Consider the following 20,369-nt stretch of genomic DNA (forward strand, 5'->3'; position numbering starts at 1 on the left):
AGAAGAAACATGAAAGAATTATATGAAACTTTACATAGTTATTGTCTTTATATTAGAACAAGTAGCATCAGCCATAACAGCTTTCTTCAAATTTGAGCAATGGTTATGAAAATATTAGAATTTCAAGACAACCTAATAATGTGTATGAACTGAAATCTAACAGGGCTGAATTCTTCCAAGAGAGCCTCATATTATTAAATGAATAAATGGATTATTTTGACATACAAATGAAAATAACTCAAAAGGATTTCTAGAGCTACCTTATTACCAGTTCATTTACAGAAATTGGCAACTCTATCTTATAAACATTGGTAGTAATATATTCCATTTCAATTTATCAAGAAAACTGGAGATTTCTACTTACAATATGAAGACATTATAAAGCAATCTCAATGTTACTTGGCCTGGAAGTATTATTGGGAAATTATAGCAGTAATTACCTTTCCCATCTTTGTTTTTCTTCTTCACAGATATATTTGGAGTAGTAGCTGGGGAATCTGGTCGTGGTGGTTTAGTTTTCCTCCCTGAAATCAGAATAACCGTGTAAATATCTGCCCTCAAAAATGAAAAATAATGAACAATTTAGCTATTTTTTCATTTATCATAAATTTCAAAGGCCAAAATGTCTATACATAGGACAATAAACTTGACCTTAAAATGCTTTTACTAAAAAATAATTTCAGTAAAAACTTTTTTTTTATTGGTTGTTCACAACATTACAAAGCTCTTGACATATCATATTTCATACATTAGATTGAAGTGGGTTATGAACTCCCAATTTTACCCCAAATGCAGATTGCAGAATCATGTCGGTTACACATCCATAATTTTACATAATGTCCTATTAGTAATTGTTGTATTCTGCTACCTTTCCTATCCCCTACTATCCCCCCTCCCCTTCCCTCACATCTTCTCTCTCTACCCCATCTACTGTAATTCATTTCTCTCCTTGTTTATTTTCCCTTTCCCCTCACAACCTCTTATATGTAATTTTGTATAGCAATGAGGGTCTCCCTTCATTTCCATGCAATTTCCCTTTTCTCTCCCTTTCCCTCCCATCTCATGTCTCTGTTTAATGTTAATCTTTTCTTCCTGCTTTTCCTCCCTGCTCTGTTCATAGTTGCTCTCATTATATCAAAAAATTTGGTATTTGTTTTTTAGGGATTGGCTAGCTTCACTAAGCATAATCTGCTCTAGTGCCATCCATTTCCCTGCAAATTCCATGATTTTGTCATTTTTTAGTGCTGCATAATATTCCATGGTGTATAAATGCCACATTTTTTTTATCCATTCATCTATTGAAGGGCATCTGGGTTGGTTCCACAGTCTAGCTATTGTGAATTGTGCTGCTATGAACATCGATGTGGCAGTATCCCTGTAGCATGCTCTTTTAAGGTCTTCAGGGAATAGTCCGAGAAGGGCAATAGCAGGGTCAAATGGTGGTTCCATTCCCAGCTTTCCCAGGAATCTCCATACTGCTTTCCAAATTGGCCGCACCAATTTGCAGTCCCACCAGCAATGCACAAGTGTACCCTTTTCTCCACATCCTCGCCAGCACTTGTTGTTGTTTGACTTCATAATGACTGCCAATCTTACTGGAGTGAAATGGTATATTAGGGTGGTTTTGATTTGCATTTCTCTGACTGCTAGAGATGGTGAGCATTTTTTCATGTACTTGTTGATTGATTGTATATCCTCCTCTGAGGAGTGTCTGGTCAGGTCCTTGGCCCATTTGTTGATTGGGTTATTTGTTATCTTATTGGGTGGTTTTGATTTGCATTTCTCTGACTGCTAGAGATGGTGAGCATTTTTTCATGTACTTGTTGATTGATTGTATATCCTCCTCTGAGGAGTGTCTGTTCAGGTCCTTGGCCCATTTGTTGATTGGGTTATTTGTTATCTTAATTTTTTGAGTTCTTTATATACTCTGGATATTAGGGCTCTATCTGAAGTGCGAGGAGTAAAAATTTGTTCCCAGGATGAAGGCTCCCTGTTTACCTCTCTTATTGTTTCTCTTGCTGAGAAAAAACTTTTTAGTTTAAGTAAGTCCCATTTGTTGATTCTTGTTATTAACTCTTGTGCTATGGGTGTCCTATTAAGGAATTTGGAGCCCGACCCCACAATATGTAGATCGGAGCCAACTTTTTCTTCTATCAGACGCAGAGTTTCTGATTTGATATCAAGCTCCTTGATCCATTTTGAGTTAACTTTTGTGCATGGCGAGAGAAAGGGATTCAGTTTCATTTTGTTGCATATGGATTTCCAGTTTTCCCAACACCATTTGTTGAAGATGGTATCCTTCCTCCATTGCATGCTTTTAGCCCCTTTATCAAATATAAGATAGTTGTAACTTTGTGGATTAGTCTCTGTGTCCTCTATTCTGTACCATTGGTCCACCTGCCTGTTTTGGTACCAGTACCATGCTGTTTTTGTCACTATTGCTCTATAATACAGTTTGAAATCTGGTATCACTATACCACCTGATTCACACTTCCTGCTTAGAATTGCTTTTGCTATTCTGGGTCTTTTATTTTTCCATATGAATTTCATGATTGCTTTATCTATTTCTACAAGAAATGCCATTGGGATTTTGATTGGCTTCAGTAAAAACTTAACATTAATGTAGGTTAGATCAAAAACACATTTATGTAAGAAATGATTCATCTGTAAAAATGAGGTTAAATTTCAAATATTGAATCTTGTCTTTGATGTAACCATATTGATAGTGCTTTCTTAAGAAATCGGGGAATATTCTTGACATTGATAAAACTTAGACTTAAAAAGTTGGCCACATAGGTTTGTCTGAATCTTGGTTGTACAAGCTTTTTAAGGCAAGAGAAATGGATTTTGAGCTTTTCTCTCTTTATATAAAAGACATTTCTACATATATTTTCAAATGTTAGAAACTTTTCCATATTCTATAGATATAGAAAATATCTGAGGTAAAATGTGAACCACCTAATTGTTGAACCACCTAATTTATTCCTGTATATTTGATATGTGTTGGAGGCCTCAGATGTGCTAGGCAAGACTCTGCCAATGAGCTACATATATTCTTAGCCATTTTTAAAAAACTTTTTTCTAAAATATTTTTTTAGTTGTAGATGGACACAATATCTTTACTTATTTATTTTTATGTGGTGCTCAGGATGGAACCCAGTGCCTCACACGTGCAAGGCAAGCACTCCACCACTAAGCTACAGCCCCAGCCCCTCCTTAGCCATTTTTATTTCATTTTGAGACAGGGTTTCAATAAGTTGCCCAGGCTAGCCTCGAACTTGCAATCCTCCTGCCTCAATCTTTGAGTAGCTGGGATTACAGGAAGCACCCACCATGCTTGGTTTGTGTATTTTTAAACACCTCAGTTTTCTATATCTCTTGAAATTCTCAGCAAATTTTATGGTTATCCATCATCAAACTCTAAGTCCATCCTGACAGCCTAAATACAGATTGGTAAGTCTCCGTGATTTACTTTTGCCACTCTTCTGGAACTATGGCTTGGTAGCATTGTTGACTGTATTTAGTTGAGGCACTCATGCTGTCTGAATAAACTACCATTCTGTATATACTTACTACCTCTCTTCCCCAATATTCTGGTCTAGATCATAGGGTGAATTTGGGGTAAATATAAGACAATAACTTAGAATATCAAAATTTTAGAGCTAAAAAATCACAAGGTAAGTAACAACCTATCCCAAGAAACTGAGTAGGAAAACATTTTTGAAATCATTTGGATGAGTAAGAGTATGGGGAAAAGGGGTCAGAAAAGCCTTTTTTTTTTCCTTTTAAATTTTGTCTTAAGACTATCAAATGCCATAATCTTGGCTACTCAGAAACTGAGACAGAAAGATTGAAAGTTCAAAGCCAGGCCTGGGCAACTTAATGAGACCCTGTCTCAAAATAAAAGGGAATAAATAGGTGGCAGGGTGGGGGCTGAATGGTAGAATACTTGCATAGCATGCATTGGCCCTATAACCCTCAGCATTGGGGGGTGAGGGGAGAAAAAGCCAAAAATATCTCTAGTAATACTTTCACCATGTCAGACATCTGTAGAGAATTCCTTCATGAGGCAGATTCTCTGGCTATGTTCATGACAATAAATCATTAGAAACCAAAACTTTGGTAACCTATCGTCTTATTTTATACTATACACATGCTCTTCTGATAGAGGTAGGCAATAGGAATAAAGAAAATATCTAACTAGTTTAAGTCATGACAGACACTGTCCATAGCCTTCGCAATAATCCATCATCTCCCTTACTATTTCAAGGTGGCAATATACACAGCTTCACATGAATTACAGCTTGGTTGGATACAAAATTCTTGATTTACAATTATTTCTTTGCCAGGCATGGTAGTGCATGCCTGTAAATCCCAGAGACTTGAGAAGTTGAAGCAGGAGGATCACACGTTTGAGGGCACCCTAGGTAACAGTAAGACCTTATGTCCAAATAAAAAATAAAAACAGCTGTAGATTCAGGAATTTTATGTACATATAAGCATATTCTTTTGTCATTGGCTTCTTCCTTTAACATAAAAATTTTTGAAATTTATCCATTTTTGTTTTATGTATCAATGGTATGTTCTATTTATACTTGAATGATATTATATTGATATACCACCCGTTTAGTCAATCAGCAGTTGATAGACATTTGGTTTTTTCTAATTTTGGGCAAGTGAAAATATGGTTGCTAAAAATATTCAATATGTTTGTCTAAACATACACTTTCATTTCTTTTGTTTAAATATTTAAAATGACAAGATTACAAGTATACATTAAAATTTTTAAGAAACTGACAAATTATTTCCCAAACAATTTTTCTTCATGAAGAAGGGGCCATCATAAGAGTCAACTCATTTGTTTCTTGTCTCTCAGGTAACACTGACTTTTGTTTGACTGATATCTATTATCATTGTTTCATATATTTTGCCTATTTTTAGTTGCTTCAGGTAGAAGGGTAAATCCATCTCAACTACAAGTAGAAGTTCCTCCTGGTCTTTTTAAAAATCTTGTTCTTTGATCATGTTGTTAACCATGTTAATTCTTTGACTATTTCTTATTCTTCTGCTTTAGAAACTGTAATCTTCCTCAAGGTTTCTATTTGATCATTTTATTATCTGTTGTTTTCTTAGAGAACTAAACCTAGGGTTTTCTATGTCTGCTACTTTTTACTCAGGAAATGTCTTCTTTGTGTATTTTGTGATACCATAATGTCAGTTCACCTTTAACAGGGCTTTTTCTGAGGAAATCCTATGCAACTTAGGTTCAATGTGCAACCTACCAGAACAATTTTGTGAGTTTCAGCCTGGTGCCCCAATGTTATTATCAGCCTGGAGCCACTTTCATGTTAATTACTTGGCTGGGAATTCTAAAATTAGTGATAGTTTAAAATCTCATCATAAACCTAGTTAAGGGAGACAAGGATCATAAATTCTCAAAGGAAGAATTCTCCAGAGTCCTGGCAGACACTTGTATAAGAAACTTGTACACGTTTCCTTGTATTTATTAATGGATGGATTTCCCCCCAAGTTTGTATCTCTTTTAGGGTTCCCGTTATATTTTCAGGTCTCAGTCTAATACCTCATCTTGCAAAGGCCCAAGACCTAGGCTGCCACTACATAAGCAATAAAAACAAGCCCCTTGACTTAGGTTTCTCAGCCCTTGAGAGCTGCTACAATGTTAGTTTATACTTTTTTACTTTCTTCTTCATTTTTCTCTTGGAATTTCCCTTACTTTCACATGAGCTCAGATTATTGGTGGTTGGTGAGTCCTTTAACCAAAATATTAAACTCAAAATAAATGAACAATGAAATGTAAAGAGCAACAGACTTCAGAAGGCAAGTGTGGTGCCAATTTGTGAAAAGTTCAAAATCCCCTTAAAATTTTCCTCTTCAATTTCTTAGTTGATTTCCAATGCATAAGTTTTCCAATTAGAATCTTATGTTGGAATCAATCACAAGTATAGACTGGTGATTTTCAAATAATCCTCTTTGGGGATGAAGCTGATCTGTCCTTACCCACAAGCTCTTTTTTGAGTTTGAGTTAACAGGGTTAGATTAAAAATCTGAGGCTTTAAAAAGTTGGTAAATCTTTTTTCTGTGATAGACCAAGTATTTTAAATACATAAAATTCTATTTTTTAAATGACCCTAATATGAACAAATACCTCAATTTGGATTTTTGCCCTCAATGTGTTAACTGGTGTAGAAATATCTTTGAGCAGGCACAATGGAACATGCCTATAATCCCAGCAACTCCAGAGGCTGAGGCAGGAGGATCACAAGTTTGGGACCAGCCTCAGAAACTTAGTGAGGCCCTAAGCACCTTATCAAGACACTGTATAAAATAAAATATCAAAAGGTCTGAGGATGTAGCTCAGTGATAAAGCACCCCTGAGTTCAATGCCTAGTGCAAAAAAAAAATCCTTGAATAAAATTATATAGAGATTCCCCATCAAGACTTGATTATTTGCCCCCCAAAATTAACCATCTACCTTGAATAAAATTATATATACATTCCACATCAAGATTTGACTATTTGCCCCCCAAAAATTAATGACCTACCTTTCTTTCTTTTAGGCTGTTCTGGTGAAGAGGCTTCTGGTGAGTCTGCATATGTCTCTTGCACCTGTTGAGTTTCCATCACTTCAGGAATCCCATCTAATGTGACTGATACATGGGTAATTGGGGCAACAACAATATCATCTTCAGATGAAGTAAATACATTATTATCTAAAGGAAGTAAAATCAACTAATTATAACATGCTGTGTATTATAAACCAAAATAATTTTACATTTCTATGAAGGTTAAAGTAGAAATAAAGTTTTAAAATCTATTCTCTGCCTTAAATCAAGTACCCTAGATCAGTGGAGTCTTGACGGTCTATTTCAATGTCTTTCTTACTTGACTTCCTATCAGTTTATCTTGTCTCTCTCCTCCAGGCTGAAGTTATCTCCTGAAATCTAAGTCTGATCTCATCACATTATTCTTCTTACTACATTATTCCTCTATACAAAAGTTTTATACCCTAAAAATTAGAAGAAAAAATTATACAAAAAAATATATTCCTATAATTTGCAAGGAAAAATTAAACCCAAACTCCATGGCATGTCTTTTAAAGCTTCCACAATCTAAACCAACCTTTCCAATCACATCTCCCAACTACCATGAAGTTCACAGTTTATCTGTACCAAAACATTCACCTCAAAATTTATTTATTTACCTATGTATTTATTTATTTATTTATTTATTTATTTATTTTACAGGTCTATGTCTGTAGCTCAATCCATTACCTCTAGCTTGAATCCCCCAAAGCTTATTCATCATTTACAGCTCAAGTCAAAACACTTTCTCAGTAAAGCCTGTCTCTAGTATGAGAGACTGCTTCCTGAATGCTCCTGTCCTTTATTTTTGGTTTTTACCAAATTTCACTGCATAATCAGAGACTTTTTGATAAATTTATTTTTTGCAAAAAAGTGGGGTGCAATCATTATATGAAGATTTTTTTTCAAGCTGTATACTACTTAAAATCACTGATTAGTCTTTGGTGCAAGATTAGGATGCACAGATTCCTCGTGAATGTATGTGGTCATAATGATTATGCAAGAAATATGGTACAATTTTTTGGTGGGGGGTACCAGGGATTGAATTCAGGGGGACTCAACCACTGAGCCACATCCCCAACCCTTTTTATTCTCTATTTAGGGACAGGGTCTCACTGATTGCTTAGTGCCTTACTTTTGCTAAGGCCAATTTTGAACTCACAATCCTCATGCCTCAGCCTCCAAAGCCACTGGGATTACACGCATGTGTCACTACAATGGTGTATTTTATAAGTAACTAACTTCAAAATTGAATTCTAAGATTGGGGAAAGAAATAACATCCTTTTGTGTTCATGCCTAATACACTGCTATTGCACATATATAAGTAAACATTCAATAAATAACTTGAGTTGGTTTAGTAATAATTAATTTCATGAGTTTGACTGCTTCCATGTCAGAAAAGCTCCCCCTGCCCCCAAAACCATGGATTTTTAAATAGATAATGTGGAGACTACGGGTGTAATTCAATGTTAAAGCACGTACCTAGCATGTGTGAGACCCGAGTTCAATTCCCGGCACTGGGGTAGGGGAGTGGGGGAAGGATCTGGATGATTCAGCAATTAATTTTATGCCACAAAAGAACAGTAAAAATTGAGCTGTGGTGTGGCTCAGTGGAAGAGCACTTGCCTAGCATGTGTGAGGTACAGGGTTCAATTCTCAGTAACACATATAAATAAAGATCCATCAACAATTATAAAAGTTTTTTTTTAAAAGAATAGTAAAAATTTTAATGACTTTGCCTACTCAATGATTATCTATAAAGATCACTTGATTATAACAGTCTGGGATTAAATACCCTAATAGTTTCACCGATGAGGTTAAGAAATTCTGCATAATGTACTATTTAATAATTAGTAAATTACTTTTTTTTTTTGACCAACAAGAGAAAAGCACTGTTTATTTTGTAAGGTTTCCATAATACCATATGAAGTCACAGAGAAAAGGGGAGAATGGTGTGTCTTTATGGACCGAGGTGCAGAAGTATGAGGTGCAGAATTTTATACGTCAGTGTGTTCTGACTGACTTGGTGAATACACCACATTCCTGTAAGTAGAATGAATTTGGAAGAGCTCCCTCTTTTTCTATTTAGTAAATTACTTTTTGTTCCCAAATTAAAAAGTCATCTTTAACTGAGCACTCTAGCAAAGGTGCCTCAACTAGTACCGTAGCTTAAAATATGCTTAGTACTCTAAAATATAAAACATGGTCTCTGATCTCTTGATATTTACCATCTACTAGAGAGAAATGGCAAGAATAAACTTATAGCATACATAAACATGAACAATCAATTACTCACTTATTCGTTTTTCATCCAGCATAGGGCCAGGGGAATCCATATTGAGGAGTGCCTCAGCAGCCTCAATAGTTTCAATTGTTTCATCCCCATTAGGACAGGAAGCTTCAACTACAATACATTAAAAGAAAAAATAGAATTAGCTACAAGATATCTGTTACCCTGAAATTCAGATACTACTGATCTCCTGAACCAGGAAGCATCATTTAATGTTCCCATCAGTGAATGAGTTACCACCATTTCCAACAACTTTTAGGCACAGACACATTGTAAGAATCTAAATATCCTTTGGTAACTATAAGTATTCTGGTACCATTTTGGGGTATGTTTTATGTAATATTAATTACTCTAACAGGGATTTTAATTAATACAATGTACAAACTATGCATTATTTTAAATAGTTTGAATATATACCTGAAATTGTAACTCTCAGATTCAGGGTTGGATTGATAGTTTATAACTATAACCCTTTAAATTTTACACAGACTTAAAAGGCAAATATAAATACAACATTTATAGAAAAAAGAATCTCCACACAAGTAAGAGTGAGGTCATAGGTTTTCAAAAATTCTTACTGGCAACCTTCTTTACAAATGAAAACTTAGGTAGAACTATAAAGATAAAGTGGTATTTTTTTCATTATACATTTTTATAGGTTCAAATTTATAGCAAATTTGATATGAAGTAAATCAATGATGAAGAATGAAGTTTAAGAGCTGGGTTGTGGCTCAGTGGTAAAGCACTTACCTAGCATGTTTGAGGCACTGGATTCAATCCTCAGCACCACATAAAAATAAATAAATATATGACTTGATGTTTTTTTAAAAAAAGAATGAAGTAAAAGTAAATAAACAAAAACAAAACTAGTTTGAAGAACATAAAAATCTGAAATCAGGGGTTATAGGTACAGCAAAAATCTAATAAAAACTTCAAATTCCATAAAGCAGCTAAATCTTTTTATTATTGAAGTTTCAAACTAAATCAAAATCATGGAACACAATATAATGAAACCCCATGTATTCATTTCCAGCTTCAAACATTACCAAAATATAGTCAATCGTCTTTTTTATCCAAGCCCTACTCTCTGCCCCCACATTTTGTTTGTTTGTTCTTGGTTTAGTACCAGGCATTGAACTCAGGGCTCGACCATTAAGCCACATACCCAGACCCATTTTGTATTTTACTTTGAGACAGTGTCTCACTGAGGTACTTAGTGCCTCACTTTTGCTGTGAGGCTGGCTGTGATCTCACGATCGCCCTTGCCTCAACCTCCTGAGCCCCTGGGATTACAGGCTTGCACTGCGCTGGCTATGTGATGTCTTTAATGAAATAAGTTAAAATGAGGTCATTAGGATAGACTCTAATCCAATATGACTAGTGTCCCTCTAAAAAGAAATCTGAACATAAACAGGTACAGAGGGAAGTCTATGTGTGAAGACACAGAAAGAAGACAGTTATCTTTATAAGCCCAAGGAAGAAGCAACAGAAGAAACCAAACCTGTCAACACCTTGACCCCAGACTTTTAGTTTCTACAACAGTGAGAAAAGCTACTTAATCTGTAGTACTTTGAGCCATCCAATCTGTAGTACTTTGTTATGGCAGAAATAGCAAACAAATACATTATCTGAATTACCATCTACTGCCCTTAAGAACTAAACTGTTCTTTCTTCCCCCAGAATTTCTCAAAAGCACAATACTCCCTCCCAACTCTAGAATAAGGACACTTACCTTTCTCATGGCATTGCTCAGACAAGGATGAATTTTTAAACAAGCTGCATCAGAATACATTGGAAAAAAACCCATGCTAGCTACACAACAGATACATGGTAGTGGTGATCATAAACAAACTACATAGATCACAGGCAGCAATGCAAAGAAATTTCTAATCTGACTAATCCAATTCTTTTACTGATAAGAGAAACTAGTCCAGATTCACTAAAAACTTTCATTGGTTTTTCTCTGAATAAAAAAAAAAATATGAATATTGAGCCTGAGGGATGTTGCTAAGTGGTAAAAAGTGCTTGTCTAGCATGCTTGAGGCCCTTGGGTTCAACCCTCAGCACTGCCCATCTCACAACAAAGTAAATAATGATACAATGCTTTGATTAAAATAAAAACAAAACGGAAAACAGGTACAAAAGTTAGGTGTTGTCAGCCAGTGTTATCAATGGAGATTTTGCCACTTGATATATAATTTAACCTAACTTCAGTTTTTTCTATTGTGAGAACTAAATAAGATAATGTACATTTTTCAAAAAACACTTATTACACTAATATGATATATTGAGGAGACAATGCCATTTTCTGTAACATGTTATAAAAATGTATTACCTTAACCCCAATCAGGAAAAAAATCACACAACTAAAATTGAGGCACATACTAAAACATATGTTAACCAGTAACTTCAAAATTGTTAATATTATGAGAAACATAGAGATTAAGGAAACACAGAACAATAACAAAATGGAAGAGACCAAAGAGAAATGACAACAAAATGAAATATAAGATTCAAGATAGGATCCTACAACAACAAAAAAAATACCATTAGTAAGAAACTGATAAAATATAAGATTTAGGTTTAGTTAACAATACTGTGACCAATGTTCATTTTCTATTCTTAATAAATGTACAGTGGATAAGATATTAACAGGGGAAGCAGGAAGAAGATCAGGAAACTTTTAATATTACTTTTGTAACTTTTCCTATAAGTCTAAAAACAATTTAAAATTAAAAGTTTTAAAGAAACTATCACAATTTTAGTATATAATAAGCACTCGCAAATGATAATTATTATTTTGATTATCACTATTACATTTATTACTACAGATAACCTAAATTTTATTCAGTCTCAAAACAATCTTCTATTCCTTTCCCCCAGTGATAGCTAGCCACTATGGGGAATTCCAAAAACACTATTCCTGCTGTAGTTTTTCCAAGTATGTAGAAAACAAACTCATAATTCATCCCCTTTCCAATCTTTATTGTTTATCTTTGGCCATATAAGATTCTATATGCCAGCCACAAACATCACACCCCAGAGCTTTTTTGGATATTATAACAAAAATGTCAACCCAATTTCCAACCCTTTGACCCCAAGTATATGCCACAAAGTTGTCATCATCTTGTTAATCTTTCATCATCTTTTCAATATATTGGGTAAAAATAATCTTATTTTACACCATATTTGTTTACTAAATAAAATCTCTTGGTCATATCAATATATGTTTATATATTTTTTACTTACTATTGTTCCAATTCTATGCCCATTTAAAGTTGCTACTGATTTTTTAAAGCTCTCTATGTATTAATAATTAATCCTTTGTCTACCGTGTAAATTCTAAGTATCCATCTATCAATCGCCTTTTTGTTTCAGTTATATGTTTTGTGGGGATAAAGATGTTTTCTTTATTTATTAGCAGTGTCTATTCATCTTTTTCCTTTGTACTTTTCTCCTAATTTTCATGCTTACAAAATCCTTTATTACTTTCAAATCAAATAGTCAACTTCTTAAAAGGTTTTTAATAGTTTCAATTGTTATATTACATGTTTTAATCCTTTTGGGATTTATTTTGATATTTTGGAGCACGATCAAGGCAGAGCTCTAACTTTCTTTTCTCTCCCAACAGATGGATACACATTCTTCCCTTCTGTTCTAATTTAAAATGTCACGATATTACATGTAAACTCCGTAAGTAGACCACTACCTGCACCTAGACTTAATATTCACTTCCAATATTCCAACTGACTATTCTGTCACTAATATCACCTACTTCAGTTACTGTAATTTAGGAAGTTTTAGTATTTGGCCAGGCATGGTGGCAAATGTCTATACTCTCAGAAACCCAGAAAGCAGGACAATCACAAGTACAAGGCCAGCCTAGGCAATTTGGTGAGACCCTGCCTCAAAATGGAAAAGTAGAAAGGACTGTGGATATAGCTCCCCAGGGTTTAATCCCCAGTATTAGGGGAAAAAAAAGTTTTAGTATTTGGTAGCATACTTACTGGTATAAAACATTTTTACTGAATATATACACATATATATATATACATCTATATTTATATACATATATACATATATTACTGTAATATATATGTATATATGTATATAAATATATTTATATTTAGTAAAAATGTATTTATTCGGTAAAAATTATATATGCATTATGTATTATATATACTATATAATATATATTCTATATTATATATATATATAGTATATAATAGGCACTGTGCTAGCTGTTAAGTTAAAGAGAACAAGGCAACCAATACTTGTCACCAAGAAAACTGCAGATATACCTCATTATGCCTACTTCTGGTAATTTTTCTTTTATAAATAAAGATATAAGCTGGGCATGATGGTGCATGCCTGTGATCCCAGTGGCTCAGAAAGCTCAGGCAGGAGGCTTGAGGGTTCAAAGCCAGTCTCAGCAACTTAGTGAGGCACTAAGCAACTCAGTGAGACTCTATCTCTAAATTAAAATACAAAATAGGGATGGAGATGTGGCTCAGTGACTGAGTGTCCCTCAGTTCAATTCCTGGTTACCCCCCCTCAAAAATTAAGATATCAGTATTTATTTCTGAATAATTTTCTCAAATAAATTCCTAACATCTCTGGTCAAAACACATGAATGCCAACATATAAAACTACAAAACATTTATCAATTTCCAAAGTTGACAGAAATATTATTATCACTACTTTATATTTATATAATCTACTATTCAAGTTTGAAATATCTTACTAGTAGTGACTGAACCTAAAGAGAAATCTCTAATAAATCATAGGTCCTTATCCTACATTCTCATCATGTTCTACTATTTTGCTTCCTGTTAAGTGGTAAGAAAAGAATATTCCTATTTGATTCTTCTGACATGCCTGTAATTTAATAGTCAATTTCAATATATTTAAGAAAACAGAGGTAAGAAAGCAACATGAAATAGGCAGGTGACAAAAAAACGTAGCTTTCTTCTTTCTACAGGGCTCTAGCTTCTGCAGGTAATGAAGTTACTCAAAAACGAGTTAGAAACTTTTTGTCTCCAAAAAAAGTCAGGACTAAGGACAGTGCCTAAAACTATGCTATAGCAAGGTCCTGTTGAAGACAAACTCACCTGTAAGGGTGATGTCGTCATCATCATCATCTATAATTTCTTCTTCAGCAACATCCAGTGAACTCTCAGTAATCATATCATTAGGTTCTTCCACACAGGCTAGACCAGCATAACTATTGAGAATATCAGCACCAGGAACATGCTCCACAATTACAGCAGGAAAAATAGCTGGATCACCAAGCTGGGAGGGGTTGGAGCAGAGGTAAAGGAAAACAAAAGATTAACAAAGTTTTGCTTTTGTTAGAAATAACCCAAAAATATTTTTAATATTTATTTTTTAGTTTTAGGTGGACACAATATCTTCATTTTATTTATTTTTAATGTGGTGCTGAAAATCGAACCCAGTGCCTCACACATGCCAGGCGAGCATGCCACCATTTGAGCCACATCTCCAGCCCCAGCTACTTGTATCTTGACAATCCTTCTAAGCTGCAGAGAACTATTTACCACATAAACTTTTTATTAATCTTGGATCTGAATAACCAAGTTTTCATTGGATATTCTATAAAAGTAAATTTTTAAATGATATTACATAAAAATGTAATAAGAATAAACCAAGAAGTAGCATACAAATACACAAATAAAATCTCAATAATTAAGTTTCTCTGGAAGAAAAAACAATCTGAGTTGAATAAGTATTACACTGTTGCTTGGCACACAAGTCTCATTTTAACATTATTGACTCATATGGAAAACATCAGCTTTCAATTTCTATTGTCCCCTTCAATCATGACATATTAAGGATATAAATTTTTATTACTAATGACTGATTATAAAATCATGGAATTTTATATTGAATGGACCCTGAAAATTTAACCTAGTCCAACCACCTCATATTATGAGAAAACTGACACAGAGGGTTTTTTAACAACCTACATAAAATTTTTAAAAGTGACAAACTTTATTAAATTATTAATTTAGCTTTTTTGTTTTGAAAAAATTTCAGACTTAGAAAAACTGCAAAAAAAAAAAAAAAAGCCAGACATGGTAGCATATGCTATAATCCTGGCAACCTGGGAGGCTGACGCAGGAGGATCATTATGTTCGAAGCCAGCCTTAGCAAATAAGCAAGATTTTGTCTCAAGGAAAAAAGAAAAAGAAAAATTGCAAAAAATAGCACAAAAAATTCTCATTCAACCTTAATCCACATGACCCCAATTCTAACATTTAATCACATTTACTTTATCATTTTCTTCCAATACTTTTCCTGATTTATTTGAAAGTGGTAGACATATACCAGACAAAATGCTATAGTGATTATTTCCTAAATAATCAAATATTATTATATTAGTACTGGGGATTGAACCCAGGGGTGCTTAACCGCTGAGCCGCATCTCCAATCCTTTTAATTTTTTTTTATTTTGAGACAATTTCTCACTAAATTGCTGAGGCTGGCCTTAAACTGCAATCCTCCTGCCTCAGATTCTGGTGTCAATGGGATTACAGGTCTGCACCATTATACCTGGTCAAATATGATTTTCTATAAGGATGGCACAATTACCAAACCAGGAAAGTAACACTGACATTGTCTGAAGGATCATAGGTTTCATTTAGTAAACATTCTGTTTCTTAAGGACAACTCCTTTAATCTAATAGTTTCTTCACCTTTAATTTGGAGCAATTCTTCAGCCTTCTCATTCACAATCTTAACACTTCTGAAGAGTGTGGGCATTTTGTAGAATGTCCCCCAATTTTGGTTCAGATAATTCTCATAATTAGATCCAGTTAGGGTTAAAGAAGTCACATGATGTCCTTGAAAATATGTTATGTCATGAAGTTCAAAATATTTATTTGTCCTACCATGGGAACTTTGATTACTTAGGGTTTCTTCACTATATAAAGTTACTATTTTTCCTTCTATAATTAATAAGTTTCTTGTAGGAAGACACCTCAAGACTATGTAAACATCCTTTTTCTTAACAAAGCATTTCCTCATAATCCAGGGGTGCCTCAACACTTTTTATTTTGAGATAGGGTCTTATTAAAATTGCTTTGGGCCTTGTTAAGCTTCTGAGGCTGGCCTCAAACTTGCAGTACTCCTGCCTTAAGTTTCCACGTTGCTGGAATACTGGTGTGTGCTACTGTACTCAGTTACCAAACTGAGGGACAACTGCAAATTACCACAAGTCATAGTTAGCAAGATTATAGCAAACAGTATAATCTTCAATGTGAGAAAAAGTTCCTGCTCATATTATAAACAATATTACTCCATAATGTCAAGTCCTTTGCTATTTTCCTCAAATCCACTATATTGAAAATATTATGATTTAATTATAACTAAGTAGCCTCAATATTAAAAATAAATTTACAGAACTGTACACTAAGGTTTGATATTACTTTAGTCAGAAGCATTTAACTACCTAAATTTAATATATAATCAAAGGTACTAAACAGTTTCATTGCCTTCAAAAATGCTATGCTCTGAAATTTATGCATAATAACCCTAAGCACATCTGGATCATTTTATTTCAAAATGTTTCTTCCTGTTTCAAAAAAGAGGAAGTTAGGCAGAAGTAACTAGCTCTTCAAATTGTGAGATATGTTTTAAAATAAACTAGAAGGCTCAACAATTATGTTGTAAGCACACACACATGCAATTAAGAAAATATTTTGTAAAAATATCCAAAGCAAAATATAGGCATTTGGCCTTTCCTTTCCCTTTCTTAAGAAATAACCATTAACTCATTTAATCCAAACTAGCATAAATATTTGCTTGTTAAAGCACTTTGGCTTCTCTTCTCTCCTAAGAGTTCAACTTCAGCTCCAACTCTTCCTCTAACAAAACTGAGCACAGAGTTCAAAAAATTTTCATTTGACTTCATTTTATTCTGTTACAGCCTAGGTTTAAGGTTAGAACACAACTCACTACCCCATATATTGACAGAAAAGGAATTTAGTTAAGAAACTTATCCAAGGACACCAAGAAACAGAGGTATGTCAAATGCAATTCACAGATGCAGTCCTCACCAAGATAAAACAAAAGTATTTCTCCCTATCTATCTGGCTCCTACAATTTGATAGAGACTGGCAAGGGCAATAATACTACAAAAATATTATAAACAATAATATTACTCCATAATTTTACCTGAATATATATATTCCCAAGGTTTAAGTAACTGCAGATAATTTGTTACTATTTTCTTGTCTTATTCTACTAACCTATAATTAAATTGGAGAGGTGGATCACTGTTTCTCCAGAATTTATAGGTCTTAGGAATATGTTATCAAATATCAATATAATCAATGCAATTTCTACTCCAGTGCCATTCCCAGAGAAAACTGCTATTATCAGTTTCTTTGTTCCCTAACAGAGACAGTCTATGTACAGTCATGCATAGTCTATTTTGCTTTTAAAAAATAACTTTAAACTATTTTTAAAAACTATTAAGAAAATTTCAGTGTAGCGATAAAATTCAGTAGTAAAACACTTTCCTTGCATACATGAGAACCTGGGTTACTCCCCAACAGCAGGAAAAAAATAGAAGAGGAAAAAAAAAAGAGGAAAAAGAAAAATTACAAGCACAGAAGTAGAGAAAAAAATGCTTCCTTTGAAGCAAAAGCTAAACCCACTTTGTCCCATCACCCCAGATGTGAAACACCTACAAAAACTTAAATATAGTATATAATATTATATAATACCATCAGTACTTTATATAAGCTTTAGAAACGTCAAACCTACTTTTAATGAACCTGTGTCATTTCAGTGAAATACTGTAGAATATTTGAAAATTTGGGATTTACTGGGTTAATTAAGAGTGAAAAGGGACACATGACTTTGATTTAGAAGGCAGTAACATGCAGTCAAAAAAACACAAAACATGTGAAATCATGAGACATAGGGCCTTTTCAGTGTCAAGGTCCTGACCATATTTTCCTTTTTTCAAGTGAAGGGAAAGCACCCAGTTGACCTGAAGACCATTCCATTTTGGTTTGTTAAGATGTATTTTAAAGTTACAGACTCTAAAATTGACTGAGCTTATAACCTTACAATAAGAGATACCATTTATTTTTATGCACTACATATGGGAGGGAGTAGCATGTACAATAGCTTTGCCTTTGCTATTAGCATAACTTAACAGACACTAGACATTTTCTTTAAATGATTAACACTTTTATCATTACATAATTCTATGAGGGAGATATACTGGACTATATTTTTACAAAGGAATGTGGAGGCAAAGGGAAATACAATAGGCCCACTGTTCCTCAGGTTCCACATCAACAGATTCAACAAAACACAGAATGAAAATATTTAAAAACAACTCAATCAGTACTGAATATGTACAAACATTTTTCTTGTCATTTATTCCCTAAAGAACACAGTATAAAGACTACTTAAAAGCATTTACGTTGGGGCTGGGGATGTGGCTCAAGCAGTAGCGCGCTCGCCTGGCATGCGTGCGGCCCGGGTTCGATCCTTAGCACCACATACAAACAAAGATGTTGTGTCCGCCGAGAACTGAAAAATAAATATTTAAAAAAAAAAAACTTAAAAAAAAAAAAAAGCATTCACGTTGCATTAAAGAAAATAATCTAGTTGGGCATGGTGGTGCACAATTGTAATCCCAGCAGTTTGGGAGGCTGAGGCAGGAGGATCTTGAGTTCAAAGCCAGCCTTGGCAATTTACAGGGGCCCTAAGGAACTCAGCAAGGCCCTGTATCTAAATAAAATACAAAAAAAAGGGTTGTTGATGTGGCTCAGTGGTTGAGCGCCCCGGAGTTCAATCCCTAGTACCAAAATCATAAAGGAATAAGAAAAGTAATCTAGAGGTGATTTAAAGTATGTGCGAGGATGTGCCTAGGTTATATGCAAATAGTATGACCAATTTATATAGGGTACTTGAGCTTCTGCAGATTTTATCCACAGAGGTCCCCGAACCAATCCCCCTTGGATACTGAGGAACAACTGTAAATTACCACAAGTCATGGCTAGCAGGAGAGAGCACACTAACTTGAACTCACTTCAGTTCTTTACCTGACAGTATAATAGTCAGCCTTAAATATGGTACAGTTTTTTGTTGTTGTTGTTGACTTATTTTCTTGATTCTATTTAGACAAACAGAATAAGTAAGGAGTGATTTGAATGGAGATATTATCTTTCCCAGGGCTTGAACCATCTGAATCTATGATAAACTTTCTTTTTTTTTTAATATTTATTTTTTAGTTTTCGGTGAACAACACATCTTTATCTTATATTTATGTGGTGCTGAGGATCAAACCCAGCACCCCATGCATGCCAGGTGAGCACGCTACCGCTTGAGCCACATCCTCAGCCCCATCCAGTGATAAACTTTCTTGACATAGTTCTCTCAGTATGCAAGATCCATCCCAGAATCACCAGTCACACATTCTCCTTTGGAGGTACTTGTTCTTCTCAAGAAAAGCATGGGCCATTTTTCTAGTGCACTGAAACAGGAATGTATATTCAAAGTTGTTTACCTTTAATTTCTCTAAAATGCTATTAACCCACATATAAAAAAGAGACCAACTGGGTATCTTTGCAATAATACGAATAGTTAGGTCTAAGAGGCCTAATTCTGTATATACAAAATAAATGTAGGAAATACCTTTGGGGTGACTGGCAAGACTCTCTGCCTCTATTACCAAAAATGAAAGGAAAATACACACTCCAGTAACCCCAGCTGCTGATCTGGACTCAGGATAAACTGTCTTTTAAACTGGATTGTCTAGCAACTGACTAAAGTATTAGTCATCAGGAACCTAAAACCTTCATACTACATACTATAAGATTCCTTAAAGAAAATTGGTTCCCAATCTCTTAAATTAAGTCATAGAAAATTCAATGTGAATTTTTGCTAAGATTTAGATTTTAAAAAATAAATAAAATATTAAGAAAATAAACTATTACATTATTTTGCTAGGACACCACAAAATAGGTACCTTATAAACAACAGAAATGTATTATCTTGCCAGGCATGGTGGCACACACCTGTAATCCCAGCGGCTCAGGAGGCTCAGACAGGAAGATTGTGAGTTCAAAGCCAGCCTCAGCAAAAGCCAGGAACTAAACAACTTAGTGAGACCCTGTCTCTAAATAAAACACAAAATAGGACTAGGGATGTTACTCAGCAGTCAAGTGCCCCTGAATTCAACCCTAGAACCCCCCCCCCAAAAAAAGAAATGTACTGTCTTACAGTTCTGACAGCTAGAAATTTGAAATTAAGGTGTTAGAGGATTGTTTCCTTTTGTAGATCTGTTCTAGGCCCCCCTCTCTGGCTTATGAATGGCTGTTTTTGTGTTCATATGGTGATCTCTCTGTGTGTCTATATCCAAACTTCCTCTTTTCTATAAGGACATCAATCATATTGGAGTAGGAGCACATCCCCTATTCCTACTCTAATAGAA

The 20,369-nt window shown here is 34.3% G+C and overlaps 1 protein-coding gene across 7 annotated transcripts in view; it reads right to left on the reverse strand.

Annotated features, from left to right (window-relative positions):
- Positions 1-20,369, reverse strand: part of Elf1 (E74 like ETS transcription factor 1) — a 104,171-nt gene that overhangs the window by 12,043 nt on the left and 71,759 nt on the right. For 6 of the 7 annotated variants that reach the window (XM_040281451.2, XM_005336785.5, XM_078015820.1 and 3 more), the window contains 4 exons: positions 14,005-14,185; positions 8,900-9,007; positions 6,564-6,731; positions 441-524 (listed from right to left, as the gene is read on the reverse strand). In XM_040281451.2, coding sequence (XP_040137385.1) covers positions 441-524; positions 6,564-6,731; positions 8,900-9,007; positions 14,005-14,185 — 541 coding nt within the window. The remainder of the gene's footprint in view (positions 1-440; positions 525-6,563; positions 6,732-8,899; positions 9,008-14,004; positions 14,186-20,369) is intronic. The other variant, XM_040281452.2, reaches the window with a different exon arrangement.

Source organism: Ictidomys tridecemlineatus, chromosome 6 (genome assembly GCF_052094955.1).
Source record: "Ictidomys tridecemlineatus isolate mIctTri1 chromosome 6, mIctTri1.hap1, whole genome shotgun sequence".
NCBI classification, from domain to species: Eukaryota; Metazoa; Chordata; class Mammalia; order Rodentia; family Sciuridae; genus Ictidomys; species Ictidomys tridecemlineatus.